At 33.3% G+C, this 22,590-nt stretch overlaps 1 protein-coding gene across 2 annotated transcripts in view; it reads right to left on the bottom strand.

Annotated features, from left to right (window-relative positions):
• Timeout (circadian regulator timeout) overlaps positions 1-22,590 on the bottom strand; it is a 101,023-nt gene that overhangs the window by 66,290 nt on the left and 12,143 nt on the right. For both annotated transcript variants that reach the window (XM_083052493.1, XM_083052492.1), the window contains exon 15: positions 22,077-22,174. In XM_083052493.1, coding sequence (XP_082908619.1) covers positions 22,077-22,174 — 98 coding nt within the window. The remainder of the gene's footprint in view (positions 1-22,076; positions 22,175-22,590) is intronic.

Below are 22,590 nucleotides of genomic sequence, written 5' to 3'. Positions count from 1 at the left end.
AATAATAATGGTTACATGCCGCGTTTCAAGAGTTTGATTCTTCGCGGTACGCTCAATTTCTGAGAAGACTATATTGTGACTGAAATAAAGTGCGAGAGTGTAATAAAAGTAGGAAGAGAGCATATAAGGCTAGCAAAAGAATAGAAAAACATGAACATGGTAGAGAAACAGGTAGGACAGCGCCAAATTAATGCAGAATGTAGGAGAAGGGGGAGTGGAAAGGGATAGAGCAGGATGCGAAAAATTTGCGGTGGCAAATAGTATGCTTGAACGATAAAACTAGACACCGAAAGCGAGATCGAAAGTGTTAAGCGAAAGAACTTTTATCGAACGATGTGTGCGTGTGCGAAAAATGAAGTGTGTAAGAGAAAAAGCGAGAAAGAAAGGAAAAAGGCTAATCCAAAAAACCATTCTCGAATGCAGCAAAACGGGATGTACAGAAATATTGCTTCCATACTTAATTCCACTAAGCTTGGTGAGCCGTCAAGACTTCTTAACAAATACAAAAACGAAAGAGAGAATGCATGCGAGAGAAAGAGAGTGAGTGAGAGAGAGGGAGGGGGGAAGAGAGAAAGAGAAAGAGTGTGAAAGAGGTAGATAAATAGCGAAGAGGCTAAATATTATCTTTCTTAAAATAACCAGTGTCAAAATACCGCTATAATAATAAACCGATGTACAAAGATGCATCTTCGTCTTTCTCTTTACCTTTGTCAATTTTTTGTTTTCGATGTTCTTTGTACAAAAAACAGAACGGGGATATATACAATGTTTCATAGTATATAAAAGTATATTCACATAAATATTCTTAAGAAAATATTTTAGGAGGATATACGTTTTTTTTTATATAATAATACATGCATAGATTGTAAAAATATATATATGATTTTCTTGTTAGTTAAACAGCATAAATATAATTTTTTAAAATTAGTTTTAGCTATTATATATATATGTTATTATATATGACAAATTTTTTTAAACTCATTCTTTTCTGTTGGTTTTTTAAAATGAGAGTTAGGCAATATATATATTAATTTTTATTATTTCGTTAGTTTTCATGAAAAATAAATACCGAAGACGTTTATATTTGGCACCATTAATATATTAAATAGGTAAGTACACTAAAATAATATTCATTATCTTATATATCATACAAATATTTTTTTATTACAATCCTAAACATGTTATACTTTACTTGGACTTAGTTAGAGTTGTAACAATTGTGCTCCTCCAAATTTCAATGTCAGAAATATTATTGTCGTGCCTGACATCTTTTTATTTTAAACCGTTCAATTGAAATATTTGTGAAAAATAAAATTTATCATTTATCGTTAACTATTCATTTTTAAACCAACAAATCGAGGCGACTTAATTAAAATAGACTTTTATAATAATTAAAAAGTATTATTTTTCCTATTAAAAAAAGTAAATGTTATTTGCACGTCTCTTTTCTGCTTCGTTAAAATTAAATCTTGATTATTAACAAAGCTATTGTTAGGTAGGTATATATAAATAATGTTCCGCATAAATATTTATCATTTCCTCTGAAAAGATAAACAGGACCGCCTGCATAGATAGTGTTTACTTTTGTTCTTGCAAGATTTTGATTTTAATCAGATCCGTGTCAGCGTTCCTGTAATTTACTGCACGCGTTAATTAAAGCAAGACAAACATTCATCGCATTCATTATAACCTCATTAACTGCAACGATAACCAGCAAAAATTTCTTTTGCTCGTGGCTAATTCTTTCATGATATTAAAACAATTCAAACACATCGAAAATAAAATTATTAATTAATTAAATGTAAATAAAATAATTCTAATAACGAACAATTTTTTTATAGAATGTCAGATGAGCCATACAAGGATGATAATCGTTCTTCACGAAATATTAACAGATTCTACTGCAGAATTATCTAAGGTCTAAGGTACTAAAGATACGTTGCTAAATCGCAAGATCTCGAATTGACGCGAATGCAATTTTATGGATAATCTAAAGCGTTGCCGTTTTACTATAGCCTGCAGGAAACTTTCTGAACAACGATAATAATAACGAGTCGGGACGGCAATAAGGAAGAACGATACCTACGAAGTATATTGAATACAGCGATTCTGCAAGACGGGCAACCTTGAGTCTCAGTTTAAATTTCCTATAAAACAACTCATCGTGCAACTAAGAAATTTAATCACCGTATAGCGGCTCTCGGTTCACCCCGAGGCTACGGAACTGGCAAATTCAGTAACATCTTGCAGAAGTTCGTTATCCCTGCTCCCCTCGGTTTACCAAGATGCCCGTACTATCTCGTAATATTAACTTCATCGATGAAAAACGGAATCTAGTTTGGAACTCATCTGCATATACCGATTCCAATGCAATTATACTCTTCACGCGCGGATATTATATGTGGGCGTTATTGCACTCAAATTAGCACGGCAAATGATCGGACAGAAAAATCATCGAAAATAAAAGACGTTGGTAGAGAGAAATATATCGCGGATTAATCTACCACGTGCGCGGATAACACTAACAACAGCATAGAGAATAATACAGTTTTTTATTAAAAGCAGTTTCTCGTTAAAGAATTAAACTTGTGTAAGGAGAACAAATATAAGATAGAATACTGCAAGAAATAAAAATCAGTAAAAATCTATCTGATAATAAATAATTATAATATGTTATATTTATTTATTATTTAGATTATAATCTGATATTTTTCATAATATTTTGTACTTTAAATCTTAACTTGGTCAAAGTTCTAATTATACTCGTATCGTACCACTTTGTATTGACACGTGCAATAAAAAGTACATTGCAATTTCGAACTCAATTGCACATTGATCCCAACACAATTACTCTTTTCCCAACGGGAGATTGCAAGCTACGTTGTTACAATGCAATATATGCCAATCATTATAGTGCACAGAAGTGCGCATTTGCGAAGATTACTACTCATATTCTACATGAATAGCAAAAATATGCAATGAGAGTAAGATTGTTTTGCATACAAATAAAAAAATTATTTTAATCCTTCGGATCTTTATGTTTTTTAATCATATACATATATAACGAAAAATTTTTGCAGAAAGTAACACACAGTTATTCCGGAATCTTTTACTATCTCTTAGTCTTAAATTATTTATAGCAATGAGGATTATCGAGATTGTTTAATAATGTAAATTGTCTTTGCGCGTTAATTTTCACAGGTACTTAGCGGTTATATTTATAAAATGTTTATAAAATTTTTCGTATATGAAGATGTGATGTAAAGCACTTTATATACAAGTACCTTTGATTAAATGTACATAGTTATGTACGCTCTGTGGTAACGCAGTAGCGTTTCACGCAAACAGGAAGACATTTTGTTACGCAAATTGGTCTACGAATTCATTTGTAGAATTGTTTCGCAAATGGCAAATTCAATCAACCTACTTACCATCCTCTCTCCGCGCGTTTCAATTTATTATTCATAAATTCAACAACTTGATAAACACGTATTTTCTAAATTTATGCGCGCATTGTCTCTGCGCTTTGTCTTTCAACTATTCATATGATTATTTGCATCATGGAGGTAAGAAATAACAGGAGGGAGGATATACCCCCCTTGCCTGGCAAGCAGACGTAAGGGGGGAACACTAAGCGCCATATTGGTGGCTTATCGAAGCACGACATTTGAAATAGTGATGAAAGCACACACAAAAAAAGGAAAAATTCATAAATAATATTTATAAATATGATATATATATATATATATATATATATATATATATATATATATTGTATGTATAATAGTAATATATATATATTGTGCTATGCCATATAAGGCTTGTTTTCTATTCCTGCACTGGCTGAACTGTGCACACTGGTGCAATAAGTTAGAGTGAGACAAAATATACTTTATTGTCTCATTCTAACTTATTGCATCAGTTCAGGAATAGAAAACAAGCCTATTGTAAGCGAATCTGTATGTATTTAGTAGCATGGGCATTTTATTTTATAATATTTTATAACTTTTATATCTTTTTAAAACAAAATTAATGTGAGATTCGATTTATTCGCCAAACGTGTTCTCACTTACTTGGTTCAGTTAGGTTAGATAAGATGAAAAAAAATACAAAACGCCATATTACTATGGCCAACCAATCACATTTGGTGTTGTTACCCCCCCCTACTTAAAAGGCTTTACACTCCCTCCTGTTATTTCTTACCTCCATGATTTGCATCAAGAAGGCAAATTGATTATTTCGTTAAATTGTTATATAATCCAAACTAGCTTCAATAAACTTTGTTAAATTTGCGCTAAGATTTTCAGATAGAAAATATGTGGCAAGTAAAATATGCACAAAGTGTTCCATATCTCGTAATATTAAATCCAATGATAGAATCGAAATTAATGTCATGTAAAAATAAAAAAGTCTAGAAGCAAAAGATTCCGGAAATTTTTTAAATATTGCATTTTTCAAAATTCAAATTTTTAATAAAAAATATATATTTTTTAATATTCATCAATAATTTTTGTAAGATTTATATAAAAGCTTGTTTCCTCAAGATTATCTTTATGTCGACGATAGAGTTCTATGTGTAAATTATGAAACAATCTATACATAAATACAACAAAAAGTACCTGACTCGAATCAATTATCCATTATTAGAGATAGTGTTAGCTGAATTAATCCCTACGATCGACACAGAAGCACGAATGTTTGCCGTTTCAGCTAGATAGTAAGAGAAACCTAACTCTCTCTCTCTCTCTCTCTTCCTCTCCCTCTCTGAACACAGTAGCATTGATCGAGAGCCACGTCCTCTATGACACTTTCTGTACAAAGGAGAGAGCACCGACACGACGCCAAGGTAAACTAGGTCTTCATGGTAGGAGAAGCAGCGATCCTCTTCATCTCCGATCACCGCAAACCGCCGCTCTTCTCGTTGCGCTCTTTCCGATCGTATACGTTCCGCAAGCTTTGTGGTCTTTTTATTTGCCTTCAGTCTCATCGTTACCTACCACGGAATTCTACCGATCATCCAATACGAACCGCGGCTCTAACATTTACGTAATTAGCGCGTTAAAAATTTATTTTCAACTTTCATTCAAGAAGATGCGGATTTGAAATGGTTTAAAGTTTCTGTTGAATTTAGAAACAATTTCTAATTATCCTAATCTATAAGAAGAAAAAACACGATATGTTCTGTATATAATTCATATATCAAATAAACAAAAAAAACATAATAATATAAATATTTCTTGAAATAAATATTTAAAAAATTTAGCAACAAATACTAGAAGATATACTTCATACAACAATACTTCTGTGAATGCATCTCATTCAGAAAACTTATAGAGATTGTTTAAAATAAAGTACGAGTGAGACAATTGGAGAAGAAAAGGATTTTTTTTACGCCCCGACCGTGCAAAAAATTTCTACCACAATACACAGGAAACTTTATGCCAGTTTTACTAATTTCGTAGACTTAAAGTTTTTTTATGGCTTCGCTAGTTTTTAATAAAATATTATAAAAATATGTGCAAGTTAGTCACATAAACCTTACACACACACACACAGTGTGGTGAATTATTGAAATAACTTTTATCTTCTCTTACTCGCCGTAAAGAGAAACAATAAAAGTAAGCGCGCTAATAAAAAAAGATGAAGATATGCGTAGTGCAATAGCGATGCACTATTATAAATTCGGAGAAAAATATTGTGTGAAAATTTTCATCGATAAATTATAATTATCGCGATATCTTATCACAATTGTCCAGCGAAAGCTGAAAAATCGAAGTTATAATTTTGTATCACGTATCGGATTTTTGCATTAAAGTACTGCAGAAAATCCTATTAATTAAATGAATGTACGGGTAATAGTCAATAGCTTTTTGTATGCATATTTTAATCGCGTATATGCCAAGCGCGCGTGTGACAGATAAATGTAAATTCCTCCTTCCTGAATATGCAATGTTTCAAAAGCTTGCCCATGCCAACGATCGTTATTTTCTACTGTACTTTTTAGAAATGATTGACGAGCTACAGGCGTCAACGTTCTGAAAAATAATTAGCTATACTAATTGAGTCCATTATTTATGTGGAAATAATCTTGCTACTCCCCCGGACGTAAAAATTCGAATTACAATGGCCTAAAAAGCGAGAATCGCATAAACACACGTAGACACTTGCATTTGCACGTAGTGGTGATTACTAAGGTTGTACCCGACCGCTGGAATAATTGAAATGGATCGCTGTGGAAATGCCTCTTCTATATCCTTTTGTTTCGCCCGTTCTCTTTTAACTAGCGCATCGAGAGAACTATAGGTATATAAATCCTGTTTCGCTAATTTTTAAAACTGTTTGATTAATGCGCGCATTCTCTCTCTCTTATATAGTGCTGAAAATATTTATTTTAAGAAATGATTTCATTATCTTTTTGTTTCGTATTTTTATGTTATTATTTATTTTAATATAATAATATTAGTTTTATTGTTAATATATATGTTCATAAAATTATAATATCACACGTATATAATATACGAGAATTTTGTTCAAATGTCAACAAAACGAAAAGAGATACATAATACCGCTTTTCGTCAAATATTCAGTTAATAAAATAAATATTATAATTTCGCATGTTTTTACAGAAACATTTATTACGTCTAGACAAGCAGCACGATTATTCAGCTGCTTTATTAACGGATTAGCATTATCGTTACTGTAAAAAAAAGAGAATGTCGTATATAACGATCGTTTCAATAATTCCACACATGCCTGTAATTCAAATGGCGACCACGTTTACAACGGTGATTCCGTTAACCACAGATTTACTGTCACGTACACGATTTTATCGGATAGAGTATTCGATACACTTTATGCTTTTGACCTTTGTTGTAATGCGTATACCGGTAACACATTTGTGTTTTTATTACATTTTTCATACTGCGGCGATAAATTGTTGCTATGAATTAGTAGCAGTAATTTGGAAATATTAATAACTGTGTGAATATTACTGGAGTAAATAATTTATATTTTAAAAGAAAATAATTACAATTTTTCAATTAAAATCGAGATATTTAGTTTTTAAGCTTGAAAAGAGTAATCAAAAAATTTCCCGATACAAATAAATATTTTCCAGCACTATCGGGATAATTTCACGCCTTCGAGCTGAGATTTGATCCAGCATTTTTTCTGCAGTAAATGCAACCGCGGCCGTCTGTTAAATTGCGGCGAGCCACGAAAAATACGCACGGTCAATCGATTTATTCCCTCGTATATTTCAGGATTACGAAAGTCCGAGGTCGGAATCTCCAGGAATATTTACGACCTGACCTGCCCAACGATACATCAAGTGATAAAACCAGGCGAATCGACTTTTTTTTTAATATCGAGCACCGAAGAGTGTCGAACACAAATAAAGATTGCACCAAATTCCAAAATGATACACATGACACGCATATAACATATGTACTTGAATGTCGTTTAAAATAAATCGCAGACTGTGTGCATAAAATAGAAAAAAATAATGCATAGTTTCGATTCATTTACATTTAAGAAACGAATTGCGCGTGTGCAAAATTGTATACAATTTTATTAAAACGTATTTTAGTTTATATTTCTATTAATACTTTATTGATATTCGGAAAGTATAAATATATAGAGAAAATATTTGCAGAAATTTTATTTTCCCTCTTTTTTAACGTTATAAAATGGATAGAAAAAATTGCAAAATTTAAATTTATTTTATTACAAAGAAAGTTATAAAAAAAAGTATGTATATACACACGTATACGTATGTACGAGTATATAAAAGTACATATCGTTTCAAAATACAATATCCAATATTTTACGGAAAAAGATAAAAAAACGTAAATAAATATGATGATTTTCACACACAATTTCCGCTTTTCGAACTTATATAAAACTTGCGATTATTGTCTTAAAGTGAAATTCTCGAATAAATGACTATATTCTTGTACGTCTAAAGTTTCTTTCCCGTTTAAATATCTACGATTATGTGAATGATTTTACTATATTTATAACTCTATATATCAGATCAGAATGTGCACGAAGAAGAATAAAGCTCTGAATCGCGTCGGAGATAATGTAATCATACTGAAGTTTGCAGAGCTAATTGATATTGATTTTAAACTAATTATGTAATTACGACATTCGATTAAAGATGTTACATTAAGTTTATCAACGATAAATTATATTTCTTACAATTAGATATTTTCGAGTATAATATTCATATAAACTTATTATGATCCAAAATTGTGGTTAAACGTTTCTCACAAGCAAAAGATATATAAAATTATCTAATCATTCTTTTGACATGAAAAATTTTGCACTCTTTTTAAAAAGAATAATAGAATAGAATAATAAAATAGAAGATATTTGTTATTAGAATTGGTATTGCGTGATATTATTCGCTCGCGCATCCCTCGCAACAAAAACGAGTCTGCTGGAGACGAGTATAAATTCGATGCAGACATCGCGAGAATAGAGCACGGAAAAAGTACGCAAAATATTCGTGTTGTGTGTGTGTGTGTAGATTATATATAAATATAACTTCCACAATACATTAGATAAATTTGAATGAGAAGATGCAATCGTATTTCTTATAAAGTATGATGGAGAAATAAAAGACATGGGAATTTCGAATAATAAAAAGTTTTTTCACAACTTAACGCCTCTAAACTTGGAAATAATTTTAATAAAACTATAATAAAATTCTACAACAAGAAAATAGCATTTGCAATAAATATTTCCTTTAATATTGAAAATAGCAAATACTATGCATAAAATATTATATATTAAATATTAACGTAATTCAAAGCGCTGAATCAATTTAGAATAAAATATTTAAACTGGAGCTGTGTGTAAAACGCTATCTCGTTCTTTATTAATCCATTCATTTGAAATAATAATTTATATCAGCGTATGTAATAAAAGAATATTAATATTTTAGTTTTATTTTAGATAAATCAAAGCGAATCTCTCTGTCTTTTTTCTCATTCTCTCTCTCTTTCTCTACTGTCTTCTTTTAGTCATTAAAAGATATCCCATACACCATTTATCCCGTACCACAATTATCCGGATTGACTTTGTGTGCGCCCACATGTGCCATAAAAGTTTATAGTTTCTAAGCCACAAGGAATAGCCATGGCAATGAAGAAATACGAGATAGAATCTTGTCAAGAAGAATTTTCCGTAATGGTTGAAAACGGAAAGTCGCGAACCTTCATCCGAGACTTCGTAACTCTCTCACGTCTCTGTTTTAAGCCATCTTCGTGGTGGACGATCTTTACGATTTCCCGAATCGCGAATTAGATTAAAACAAAGCTCTCTGCAATAGTTTGGCTATTTATTTCCCTATCGTGGTATATATGCGTTCTTCGCCTTCGAGTATTTATTCGCGTTCCGAGTAATAAAATATTATATAAAGATCATGTCAGTATCGAAATTTCATCAATCGAAGCATAGATTTCATTGTTTAAATCATCAAAAGCAAAAATCCGACAAATCCGCGGGTAAGAGGTGCGATGTAGCTGTAAAAATTCAATTAATATTTTGCACGCTAGAGAGCGACAAATTTCAATTTGAAAGCGACTCTTTGATTCTGTATTCGATTACGGAAAAGCTTTAAAGTACGAAGCTGATACGCCGACTGCACAAACAGCTATTGAAGAAAATGGTGGATGAATGGCATATACTCGCAGAATTTCCAGAAAGATCCTTTGTCAAGGAGACCCCGCCGCTGTTTGGCACAAACATCCGCGAAAGGTGGGCGACATCAAAGGCAACACAGATAATTGGTTCGAGCTGTGCCAAAGCGGCACGGTGCGACAGGTGAAGATTGCGGGATTACGTAGGTGCAGTCTACAAACGCAATCACGAAGGAGAAATTTCGTCCTGGCGATATCGTTTGTGTATATATATACATACGTGTGTTTGTGTGCGTGTATGTTTATTTATAGGATGTTGCTCTTAACCGAATATTTGATCTAGCCGGATTGCGGATAGCATGACCGAAACAGTTACAAAGAATAATTGAAATGGCAAAAATCAATTTCTTCGACCGCGTTTCGGATATTACCATATTAATTACCGTGTCTTTTGAGCGGATAAATCGAGAAAGTCGATAGAGAGAGCGGAAGTTTTCCTGACAAGTTTTTTCGAAGTCACGTCATCAATTAAACTTTTTGAGTTTAGCTCTTAAAATTCCGGGTACACGATCTCTTCAAAATACGAATATTCAATAAGTAATTTGATAAACTATTTGAAAATTTCAAATTATAATTGACATGATATTCCCATCATTTTATTAAAGAATTATCTCCAAGATAAAAACTCCATTCTTTAATTCAATTCAGATAAAGATTCCAGTGGATCGAGAAGATCTACTTAAAACCAATTACAAGCGTAAAATTATCATTCTTTACCGTATTTCTCTCTCTTATCGTTTCAGTTTCAAGAAAACCACCCCCGGAAAAGAGGGGATTATCTAACCAAATCTAGACGAAACGAGTTTCTTTTTCCCCTTTTCACCCCTTCTCGTCATTGCGTTGCCATCCCGCCAGCCCTGACTTCTAACACAACTTCCTAAGTCGCTCGTTCAATCTTGGAACCCCGGCGCCAATCCGGCCTGTCCATCCTCCAAAAACCGCAATAACATTTTTTACATCCCCCTCCGTGCTTTTCCCTTTTCCTTTTAATTTACATACAATTTCGCAGTGGATCTGCCGTTCATTGCACAACTTCTTTCAGACTCCGGATGTAATCAAGGATTCCGAACGCCGAAAGAAGTGTTTGGCTTCAACATTCGTCGCAGTGATTCTCTCATAAAAGTGAGGAGAAGAAAAAATACATAATGAAAAAGCTTCGATACGCGCGTTTCCGGTTACATTTAATACTTTTTTACAGTCGTTTATGCTTTCTTTACTTAAATCTTAAATAAATAACCTGTCAAAGTGTAACGAGAAATGTTGCTTTGCAAAAGAATTTATCTTGTATATTTATATATGTAAGAAATATCAGCATTTAACAGCTTGTCAAATGCAGAAACTCTCTGAAACTCACTGTCTCAGCAAAGTGAACATTTTCAAATATTTGTAAGTCATAAACGTTTAATGGAAAGGAATATACTTATTCTTGGAATTTCAAATATGAGAACAAACTTGGTAAAAAAGAATCTTTGGGTGATACACCGATACGCTTGCTGTGCAAATAATAATATTTTCGATGCACCAAACGCAGGATATTTCATGATTCCGTCGCGAACACAGCACAGGATGAAATTTTAGGAGAGACAACTGTGCGTCTATGCCAGATTTTATCAGATTCTCTCTCTTTCCCTCTATATTCTATAAAAAAAAGGGAGCCACGCTTTATTCGACCCGCCGCACGAAGATTATGGGGGATAGAAGCGGAAAGCAGATGTCTGCTTATTGACAGGTCGTCATTGATTTTCTGCCAAATCGGACGAATCACCGTTCGTCGGCTTAACGAGCTGCCCTGGTGACTTTCGCTGACATCTCTTCACGGTTCACAAAAGCGTAGTATTCCTTCTTTTTAGTGCCGTTTGCGAAAAAATCGTCATTATTTTAATCATTTGCAAAACTCATTTAGAAAGTCCGTGAGAAGCGTTTTAAAAAAATAATGCAAAATTATGTACATACTATTGAAAGATATATAAGACACAAATCTTTTATTACAAAAAAAAAGATTGATTTTTATATTATCTTATGTAATCATTTTTCTAATGTATTTTTTTTTACTTTTGCACTGTATTAACTGTTATACGATTTTAATTATCGTTGCACTAGAGAGAGAAATAAGTCGCATCGACTTAACTAAAATTCCCAGCGTAATGAAATTATTCCCGTGAGAAATGAAGGAGAAGGAGGAACATACGTAAAGAAAGTGAAATTACTGTGCCAAGGATGCGCCTATCGAAGATTTCTTACTTTATGGATCAGGTCGCGTACTTTCCGGAAATTTATTCCATGCAGTAAAACCGCTCCCGCGCTAAAGTCCCACACGATGGCAAGTATCCAAGATCGGAAAGTCGTTATTCAGCCCATAAATTAACATTCGCGGTTACATGCGATGCATCGTACTTTTCGAAGGGGAATTCTTTGCAGATAAGGCAATGATATCGCCTTGCTTATGAAAATATATGATCGCATTATAGTAAGTAGTTGATGGCTAATGATAAAGTTTACTGATGTAATGTGAACTTCCTAGATCGCGCTTATATACATAACAAGTTAATGTATAAATCAATAGCAGCATAACACAGTTTTATATATTTCTAGTTATATGCGTAAAGAAAATAAAAGTTGATATAACATTAATACACATATCTAGAAGATATAAATTAATATTTGAATTAATCAATAGTTTTATAAAAAAAACATTTCTATTTTTTTATTAAATATCAATTAGTGCAATTAACAAATCAAATTCAAATAAATTAAACGTATAAGTTTTATGACAAAGAACATCTCTATGTAATTTTATTTATTTGGTATTATTTTTTTAATGAAATAAATTTGCATCAAATTATTTTGGTCAATTCAATTTAGTTCCTTATATGGTAGCATTTCACAGAAAAATATCCGAATCGAAAATATTATGTGCGGTTATTTGAGATTCAATAAGAGAGACCAATTTCTCACATCGACTCAAATGATATTCCTCCGGGATATCATTAACTGCGCAAATGTCTTTAGAAAATGATGTTAGTCGCATCCACTCTCAAAAGGAGTGCATTATCTCTTTGCAATGTAATTCCGCTTCAATATAGATCAGGAAGGTGACCTACATCGTCGTTCACCTATCCATCCTTTACTTTTATTACAAGACAAATCGTGATAAAAAAGCACTGAGCTGTTTCATTCGCGTATCAGAACTTCTTTCTCCTCTCACCTCGATATCCTTCTCGCCTTCAACGAAATAGCATTGTGTTGAACAGAGATATGCATTTAAATTTATCTCACGTCGTTTCACGAGAACGAGAACATAATTGTGTCGTCGAGAAGTCATTAAGACGTGCTTCCTTTCGCGACCGCTTCCTTTTAAGGCAGATAATGACAGACGCAGTTTAAGTGATAGCACGTGGTTCTCTTCAACAAATTCAGTTAAACGTGTAATATATCCACGAACGATTTTAATTAATACAATCTAAACGTGACATTGTAACGCCTAATCACACAATTTCAATCTTTTAGGATAAAAAGTAATAATAGATTAATTTCCATAAACATTTTTCCATTTAAAGTAAAAAAAAACTTTATTTTTCAAATAAAAGTTAAATTTAATAGTTTTTTAAGCAAAAAATTTAAACACTATTTAATCAATTATAAACTTTAATTTTAAAAACATTTGCGAGCAATAGTTAAAATTTACTAAAAATTAATATTTTTGGAATTATTTCATTTTCGTACAATCGCTATTCAATTTATCTTTGGATGAGAATTTTTTTGCGTTCTGAGATGATCTCGATATTCTAAAATGCATCAACGGACAATGTCGATAACGAAAAATCATCACAAAAATCCCAAGCGTAGTTTACGATTTGCCAATTCGAAGGAGGATTAAGCTTTGCGCCAATTTGCATACATATAGTCGATCACTTAGAATGTCACGATAAAACGTTTCGATTACAAATCGCAAAAAAAAAACGATAATTGATTATTGCGTTCATTGATTTTCGAGAACGGAGAGAATCGTCCATCTATTCGTTCCTCCCTTTCTCGTTCTTTCACATCCTCGTGCATACGGCTCATCATGAAATAAATAAATCCGACGCGCATTCAGTACATAGCGCCAATCCGAATTCAATTTTCTGGCGAAGTCCCGCAAGGGGAGAAGTATTATCCGTCGGGGTGCTGCAAAATGGCAAGAGGGATGGCTTTGGTAGCAGTGATAGTTTTATACCATAGCCATGAGCGAACGTAGATGCTCGTAGAAAATTTTTCTAGGAAAAAATATACAGTAGAAAGTTTATGCATGCAAATTTTACATCCCTTTCTAAACTAAATATTTTTTCCAATATTTAATACTGTTCTTAAAATAATATCCTCCTTCGGATTGGCAAACCGTAAATTATTCTTGGCATTTTGGTAACGATTTTTCATTATTCGATATTGCTCGTTGATTTAAAAATATCGAGAATTATTTTAGAACGTAGAAAAATTCTTATCCAAAAAGCTAAATTGAACAACATTGGACAATTTTCAAATAAAATCATACTCGTATTGGTTATTAATATTTAAAACAATATTAATCAATATAATCCTTGCAATAGAAGCATGTAAATATATATATATGCATATACATATATGTATATACATTTTAATTAAACTAACATTTCAGTAAATATTTTCAACAATTTAAACGATTAAAGACAGAGATTACTCAATTTTTTATAATATTTTGTAGACCATGAAAATGTGCGATAGACTTTAGTTGGATTTCCATGTTTAGTGGGCGAGGCACATGCAAGACAGAGAAGATTGGCGATGAAATACCGCCGTGGCCTGGCACGGTCTCTCGAATTTCAGTGGCAATCGAATAACCCACCGCGAAATCCGTTAAGCAGTTATTAAAGCTCCGGAACTTGCTCGTCTCCCGTGGCTTCCGTACCCTGCAGAAATTTCAGTTATTTCTAGTAGGGCACGCAAATCCGATTTAGATATTCTACCGGAACGTCCGGGTCTGCCTAGAACGGCCGCGCTTCGGGCGCGCAAGTTAAAAGCGCACCACGACGCGACGGATGAACACTAGTGTCCCATTCGTCGTAGGGCGACCGCGGTAACTCTGTGTTTCGCGGAACATTACGTTCGCATTAGCCCGAAGAAACATATGCAGCCCGGAAATACCAATTGCGAGTGTGAGGGGCCTAAAACGAACGGCGTACGTGCAATTTATATGGAGTTTGTAATAAGAATCGAAAATATAGATTCTCCAAGAATATTTTTATTTGAAAATAATTTTAATCTCTTTCTCTTCTCGGTATGACACAACTATTCCAACTATTCGCGTACAAAAATTTTATGCGGTATCTCGAGTATCCAATCTATGTTTTACAAGTGCTAAGATATGCTCAAACGGAAAAAAGAAGCGGAGAGACGAAGAAAATCGAACGACAGAAATCTGAAGTCTCGGTGATAAAAGATACTACACGTAGAATGTAACGGAGCGTAAGAGAACGTCTCTGCCGCGCTACGGCAAGAAGAGAAAAGCCGGATAAAAGGATTCGTACAAACAATAAAACACAGAATCATGGAAAATACTTAACGAGCGCATAAAACGGGAACCTCCCCACCCCCCTGACGTAGACGAACATGAAAGGCAAACAGCACGAAAAAGGTAAAGCAAAGATGAGGAGAGGAGCTTGGTCGTGTAAGAATAGGTGCAGGTGAAAGCCGATGGAAATGGAATACGAAAAAAGAACGATATATATATATATATATATATATATAGAGAGAGAGAGAGAGAGAAAGTGAGACGCGCACCTGGCGAAGAGAGAGAGAGAGATTCAGAGCGCACCAGAGTTACAATATAAATGATCCCGTCTCCCATCCTCCCCCGTCGAGATCTCGACCCCAGCCAGACCGCCATCCACCCTTCCTCCCACCCCTCGGTCCATTTACATATCTGTATTATTCAAGCACGACTGTTATTCAATTTCTACGCAACTCGTAAATGGATTATTATTTAATGGAGTCGCACGCCGCTGGGCGGGATTTGCCGTGCGACGCGATTGCGTACGCAAAGGGTGCGTAAGACGAGAGCAACGACGACGCACAGAGGCGAAACGTCAATCAGCGATCTGCCCCCGGTGATTTTTTCATATACGTACTAATAATTAATAACGCGGTTCACGGTTATCTCCGCGTATGAGATGTTAGAAAAAAATGTCGAATTTGGAATATATTTGAATATTCAAATGTGTCGCAGAATAATTCTGTTTTTAAGACTCTGTATGTGATTAGAATTTTGTCATTTTTGTGTTAAAAATAGGGACGTAGAAACTTTTCAATTCATAATTCAATTAATACATACATAATTTAATTAATACTGCCTTTCTCTCTCGGCTTTATGTACGCGTAGTGTTTGTATATTTATTAAATTTCTGACGTTTACGACCAATCTGTCACGCGCTATTATATTTGTCTGAGAAAGCTTAAATTCCACACAATGCTAGTTTGTATTAATATAAATATTCATATATTATAATCTCAATTATTGCAATATCAAATTTTCTAGCCACGCAGCGATGAAACGCATTTTACAAAAATGTCAACCTCTTCGCAGCGTTCATTACTTGTACGCCAAATTTTTAACATTGATTTGCATTCATAGCGAGGAGCATAATCGTGGCAATTTCATGGAATTTAACCTTCAATCATAACTTCATTAACTGCTACCGAGGGAGGGCCGCCATAAGAGCTTACGTAGGACTAAAGTAGCCTCGGTGTATCCCCTGCATATCATTTGTATAGCTATAACAGCTTTAGATAGAGCTCGGAGTAACGTTCATCCCCCCTCTTTTAGTTATCTTTCTTTTTTTACAATTGCTGATTCTCCCCACGACGAGTTTAGAGAGCCGGAAGAAAGAAAAGCCAGCGGATATATTTCACATGAATATCTTGGGAGATGGAGGCATGCCCGAACAAGAATGGCAAAGGTAAAATATCTATCGCCAATGAAGAAATGGGGGAGAGAAAGAACGAGCGATAGGGGAAAGCATGATGAAATGAATGAACTCGTTGAGTATCGCTTTGCATATTAATGGTTATGCGTCGTTAGGGAAGAGGCTATCATATCGTCGACAAGAGGGAGAGAACATGGCAAAAAAGAAACATTAACGCGCCGCGGTTGTCTCTTCGATACCGGAACGCCGTTAAATGTCGGGTTGAAGTACCCTCTGAACGCTCCACTCAATACTGGGTGTTACTTGAGTACAGACGTTTAAATCTCTTCGTGGAAGAAAGTCGTTTGAAGAATTCTTAAAATCGTATAAAACATTTATTTCCTGGGATCCAATTATACTATACATAAAATGGCAAAGAGATGTTAATAAATAGTTAATCGTTATAATTTTTGATATAAGTATATATATAATAAATAATTAACACAATAATAATAACACTTGTCTAAACAAGATTATTCTCAAGAAAGACACAAGTTTAAAGTATTTCGAGAAATTACTGGATAACATTAGATAAGAGAAGCTTTCTTCCAAAATGACTTTTCTTCCAAGAGAAAAATTATAAACTTAACAAAAAACAAATTGATGCACTGACTTTAAAAATGCATCGACGTTTTACGAAATATATCAGAGAAATAAAATCTTGTATATAAAATCAGCAAATGCAACGATAGACATTGGTTTGCTCCGAAATCGCACGAGGTAACACGATGCATCGCAATGATTTGATCGGAGAAAAGCGGACGTGGCGTGCCGATTTTGACCGAACTACCTTACGGACCGATGTCCTGGAAAGAGGAAGGACGTTACGAGAATGCACAAACGTATGCGCAAATGTATGGTAGCGATCGCTCGAGTAAACGTAAGATGTAAATATCAGTTCTCGCTTTGCTTCAAATCCCCCGAAACGTCAATTCGATCTGATTATTGTTCACCTACGTTGCCATGACGAGAGATAAAAAAGAATAATAATGCGAAAATATAATGCAAAAAAAAAGAAAACAAATAGAAAAATATATACGCAATCGAATTTAGTGCTGCCTCTGTAAAGGATTCTGTTATATAAGGTTATAAGATTTGCACTCTAAACGTCAATCCCCGCTATTGCGCATTAACTTCGGTTCCAATCGACAAGCAGCGCAAAGTATAAGCTGATTGCGAATAATGTATATTTTCCGATAACATTTCTACTAAGAAGAGAGATCGTCGGAGAGTCGTTTGAGAAGAGTTGCGCAAAAAAGGAATAGAACTAGGAACAAATGTTGGTAGTAGATCTGTTGTTTACCCTGCGTCTTGTACTAAATAATTCTCGTTCGTTCCTATGGTTTCACGCCGCTCGAAAGGAAGACGAAGTTTTCACCCTGATAAAAGTTCTTTCATACCTCTCGAAGCCACTTCTCTACTTCCTCGACATATAGTCGGGGATTCAACGCCGCCAATCTACGTATTTTAGGTACACGGTACTTTTTCAGGAAATGTAGAGATGACTTTTTTCCGCATTACGGTAAATAAGCAAAATTATTGCAGTAGTACACAAATTCAATGATGAGAAAAAATCATCGCACTTGTAAAATTTTAAAAATCACGAATATATCAGTGCTACGTTCTTGCAAGAGTAAACAGATTTTGCAATAAAAAATATCCGTTTGTTCTCTTTTTCTCTCATATCACAAAAATATTAATAGTAGTTATTATATTAGAGTTTAATATATGTATATTTATTCTTCAAAAAAATTGTAAAAATAAAATTATCGTAATAAAGGTAAAATTAACTTATGATATAAAAATGTTATATATAATATATATAATTTTCATTAAAAAATTATATAGTTATATAAATTTATATTTTAAGTTAATTTTATTACGACAATTTTCTCTTTATAATATTAAAGAATCATAGACATAATTACAAGGGAAAGAAAAGCTTACTAGTGTAGTAAAATGCGTTAGTTAACCAAACATATACAAATGAGGTAGACATAAAGGAGGGTAGGTCGTACGATGGTGGCATGCAAATTTCGTCACTGCGTTTCACCGTTCCAAGACTTTTCAATTCGACCTTCATTCATCAAACCTTCGACTTGAAGGAGAAAAGAATACATGGGCTGACTGTTCGCTAGCATCCATCACCCATTCGGTCTAACAAGTTGGAATCGAGCGAGGAGAAGAGAAAAATCGCGCCCAACTACAGCACACATCTTCCTCTACATCCTATTCTCATACTTCCGTCCGAGTAAGTCGATGAAACGTATACTTTATACATGGCAACACAGTATCGTTCTACTCGCGTGAATAAGTAAAACCTTTCGGTATGCCAGGCAACTTCCACGATATCGATCGCTATTATTTATAAATGCTGTTGATGAAGTATCCCTGTCGCGGATGACAAATAATCGTTTGTATTACCCTCTCTCTCTCATACACAATCCTCTCTGGCCTCCTATCTACGAAGTTGTCGAAGTTATTTTCTACAGAAATTGTTAACAAGTTCAAGAAGTGCAGTTTATTCGAAGAATATCCAATTGTCCAAGTTGTTAACTTAAAATGTAATGATACTAGGAGCAAGATTGCCATCGTTAGTCTAATATTGAGCGACATTTAAAAACAAGAAATTATATTTCATAGTAACAGATCTTTCATATAGAGGTTTTTTTGCATTTGTTTTCAACTGTTAAATTGAAATAGCAAAGAGTTATAGTAATAAAATTTAAATATTTCTCGAATTTCTCGATATAAACACGAAGTGTAAGCTAGGAAAAGCTTGTCTCGCGCACCCACCAATTTCCACGATGCGCTTTATCAACGCGAAACAGATACTCTATTATATACAGCGTGTGCAAAAGCATCGGGATACGATCGAGTCGCAAAGTACAGCCATCCAGACGCGTAAAGTGTGTGCGGAAGCAGCTGAAACGGAAAAACAACTTCAATCGACGAAGCCAATGTACGCTTCGGATCGATTGCGATTCCGTTTGCCTCCGACAAAATCCACATACACCCTACGCCACATAGGTACCAAAATATTTAAATGCGTCTATGTACAAATGATTCCTTTCATTACTATCTTGAATCTTGTGTCATCATATTTATACACACACAGAATTTTCTCTTAGAATTTACCCTGAAAATCATGGTAATCGTGGGACAATATGGTATAGAAAAAATTTTATGAGAATTTCTCTGATTAATATTTATCGCAATAAAAATAATAATATCTATCACAATAAAATATAAAACATGTTTGATTAATTTTACTAAACTGCATAATAAAATTAATCAAACATATTTTCTATTTTATTGTAATAGATATTATTATTTTTATTGCGATAAATATTAATCAGAGAAATTCTCATACAATTTTTTCCATATCATATTGATATTGTCCCACGATTACCATGATTTTCAGGGTAAATTCTAAGAGAAAATTCTCTCAGTGTATATATGTAATACTGAATAGCATTATTATTATATTAGATGATAACAAAGATATTTTTGCATATGTCATAAGATAGAAGTAATTAAATGAAAATATAGAGCGTTTCAAGAAAACCTTGACGCAAGCTATATTTTATCTCTATGAGTTCAATGTTAAAATCGATGTTTTCGTAGCGCGTTTATATATGTATGTAATTTCAAGAATAATTTTTACACATGTAGAGTGTAAATTTTTGTTAACATTAAATATCCATATGAGTAATTTTCAAATTACACAAGTCAGTCAACTAGAGAGAATCTTTCGTTTGGGGCAAAAAAGGAGAAGATTCATAATGTGTAAAGATTGCGGGTAGTAGAGATAATGGATGCTTCAGATAATGGATTACTTATATCGTGAAATAAAACAGTCTAGATATCTGAGAACGGATATTTTATCCTTCTCAGAGTGAATATTAGATGACAACTTCATGACGGCATATATAATTGTCACTGCTGTCATCATATTTATATAATGATCTAAAGCTGTACATGACAATGTTGTCATGTCATAAGCTGTGAAATTCAGTGCAAAATGTGGATTGTAATCCATACCACTCTAAACGTTCTTTATTATTGTGGCATTCGTTGCGAGATACGACGAAAGGAAATTAAACGCGCATTCGACAACTGTATAATGAGACATTACTAATATTGTATATCTATAATGGATAAAGAGGAAAAGAAAGACGTGTAATCGATAATTCTATACAGGTTGAAGTTAAATTAAATAATTTAGAAAGTACCAATTTTATACAACAAAATATTGAATAATATTTACTTTGACTTTGACTCGTAAAAAAAACTTCTGTGTATAATTAAATAAAATAATAAATTAAAATGATAAACTTAAATTATTTTTTCTAAAAAGGTTTTATTATAAAAAGGATCAACTTATTGTGCTTTATCTCAATTTGTATATAATGTGTTTATAGAACAAAATGGTACAAATTCTACACATAAACAACCTTTAAAACTACATTTTACATATACTGATAAAAGAGAAATTTTACCATGAAAAAAAAAAAATACAAGCACAACCATAATTTTTTTCATTAAAATAAACTGCTTCTATTTGTAAAAGCAGAACAAAAAATTAAAGGATTTAAAACGTCTACAGCAGCTATTATTGTGTTGGTAATAAACAGAGATAAATACGTGGCGGACCCGGATCGTCGCGAAATCTCGGCACTGAATAGCGTAGTTATTCACACATAAATTAGACGCGTGAAATGAATACCAACGGCGCGTTTAATTAAATTTGCGTCGTGATATACGCGCCAGTTATTACAAATCGTCCCTGCAAGGGAAGAACACCTTGAATGAATTCATGTATTTATACACATCTTTCTTTCCCCTTGTGATACTTTCTTAACATAAAATATATATGATATTATTATAGCTTGTATATATTCAAGCGGGCTCACTTTTCTACCAAATGTTTTTGCGTTAAACTTCATAATTCAATAAATTAGCAGATGTAACAAACTTCCTTCCGCGTAAAGGAAAGAAAACAGCTCATTACTTTCGTGCTTTAATCTAATAACAGACTTTCCTCTTTATAATTAGGCAGGACGCAAAACAGGAACTACTCTTTTCTCACAGGGTTACGTATGCAAAGAGGAAGATATAAGTTTCTCGCGATAGACCTGAAGTTGCACTGGCAATCCTCAGGAGAGCAAAAAATGTTAACGACCCATGCTTTCAAAGTACGAAGTTTTAACTTCATTTCAGATGAGTTACCGGAGATTGTCAATACATATTTCGTTTTCCATCCGATTAAATTCGCGGCCTATCACGGATTTCATTAAAATAATTGTATTATAAAAACGGCTCTGAGAGAAGCGCGTCAAGTGTTTTTTATATCCTATAAATATAAAATAAAAAAAGAAATATCACTCACCGCCCAGATCTGCGAAGAAAATTTCTCGAAGAGCTAGAAATTCTTCCTCAGGAGGTATATCCGCTCTTCCGAAGCAGTCATTCTCGGTCCAGATCTCTCTGTAACAATTTTATTTAAATATTTATTTTTAACTTTTCTAAATGCAGCTTCTTTAATGTATAATAGTAACATTAATACTAAAATAAAAAGTACGATAACAGCAGCTTAACAGCATGATAATGTTACGATCTTAAAAGGAAGCAGCTTTTAATGCACTGTAATATACACAGTAATATAACACTCCCATATACATAATTCAAAATTGCAAAGCCTTCATATTTCATAAAGTTATAAATTATAATACATTATATATTGAATATTATATTATTTATAGTTTCTCTCTTAGCGTGCATTTTACGAAAATTAAAATATTTTATAATATTAATTACATATCGCATTTTAAAAAGAACTGTGTCACGACTAAAAAAAAACAATTTTTAGAAAATAAAGTTGCAAGTTTTAATAACTCATAAAA

This window comes from Prenolepis imparis, unplaced genomic scaffold (genome assembly GCF_030444845.1).
Source record: "Prenolepis imparis isolate NDT839.2.m4 unplaced genomic scaffold, iyPreImpa1.0 SCAF_13, whole genome shotgun sequence".
Taxonomy (NCBI): Eukaryota; Metazoa; Arthropoda; class Insecta; order Hymenoptera; family Formicidae; genus Prenolepis; species Prenolepis imparis.
This window is presented reverse-complemented; position numbering and strand designations above follow the sequence as displayed.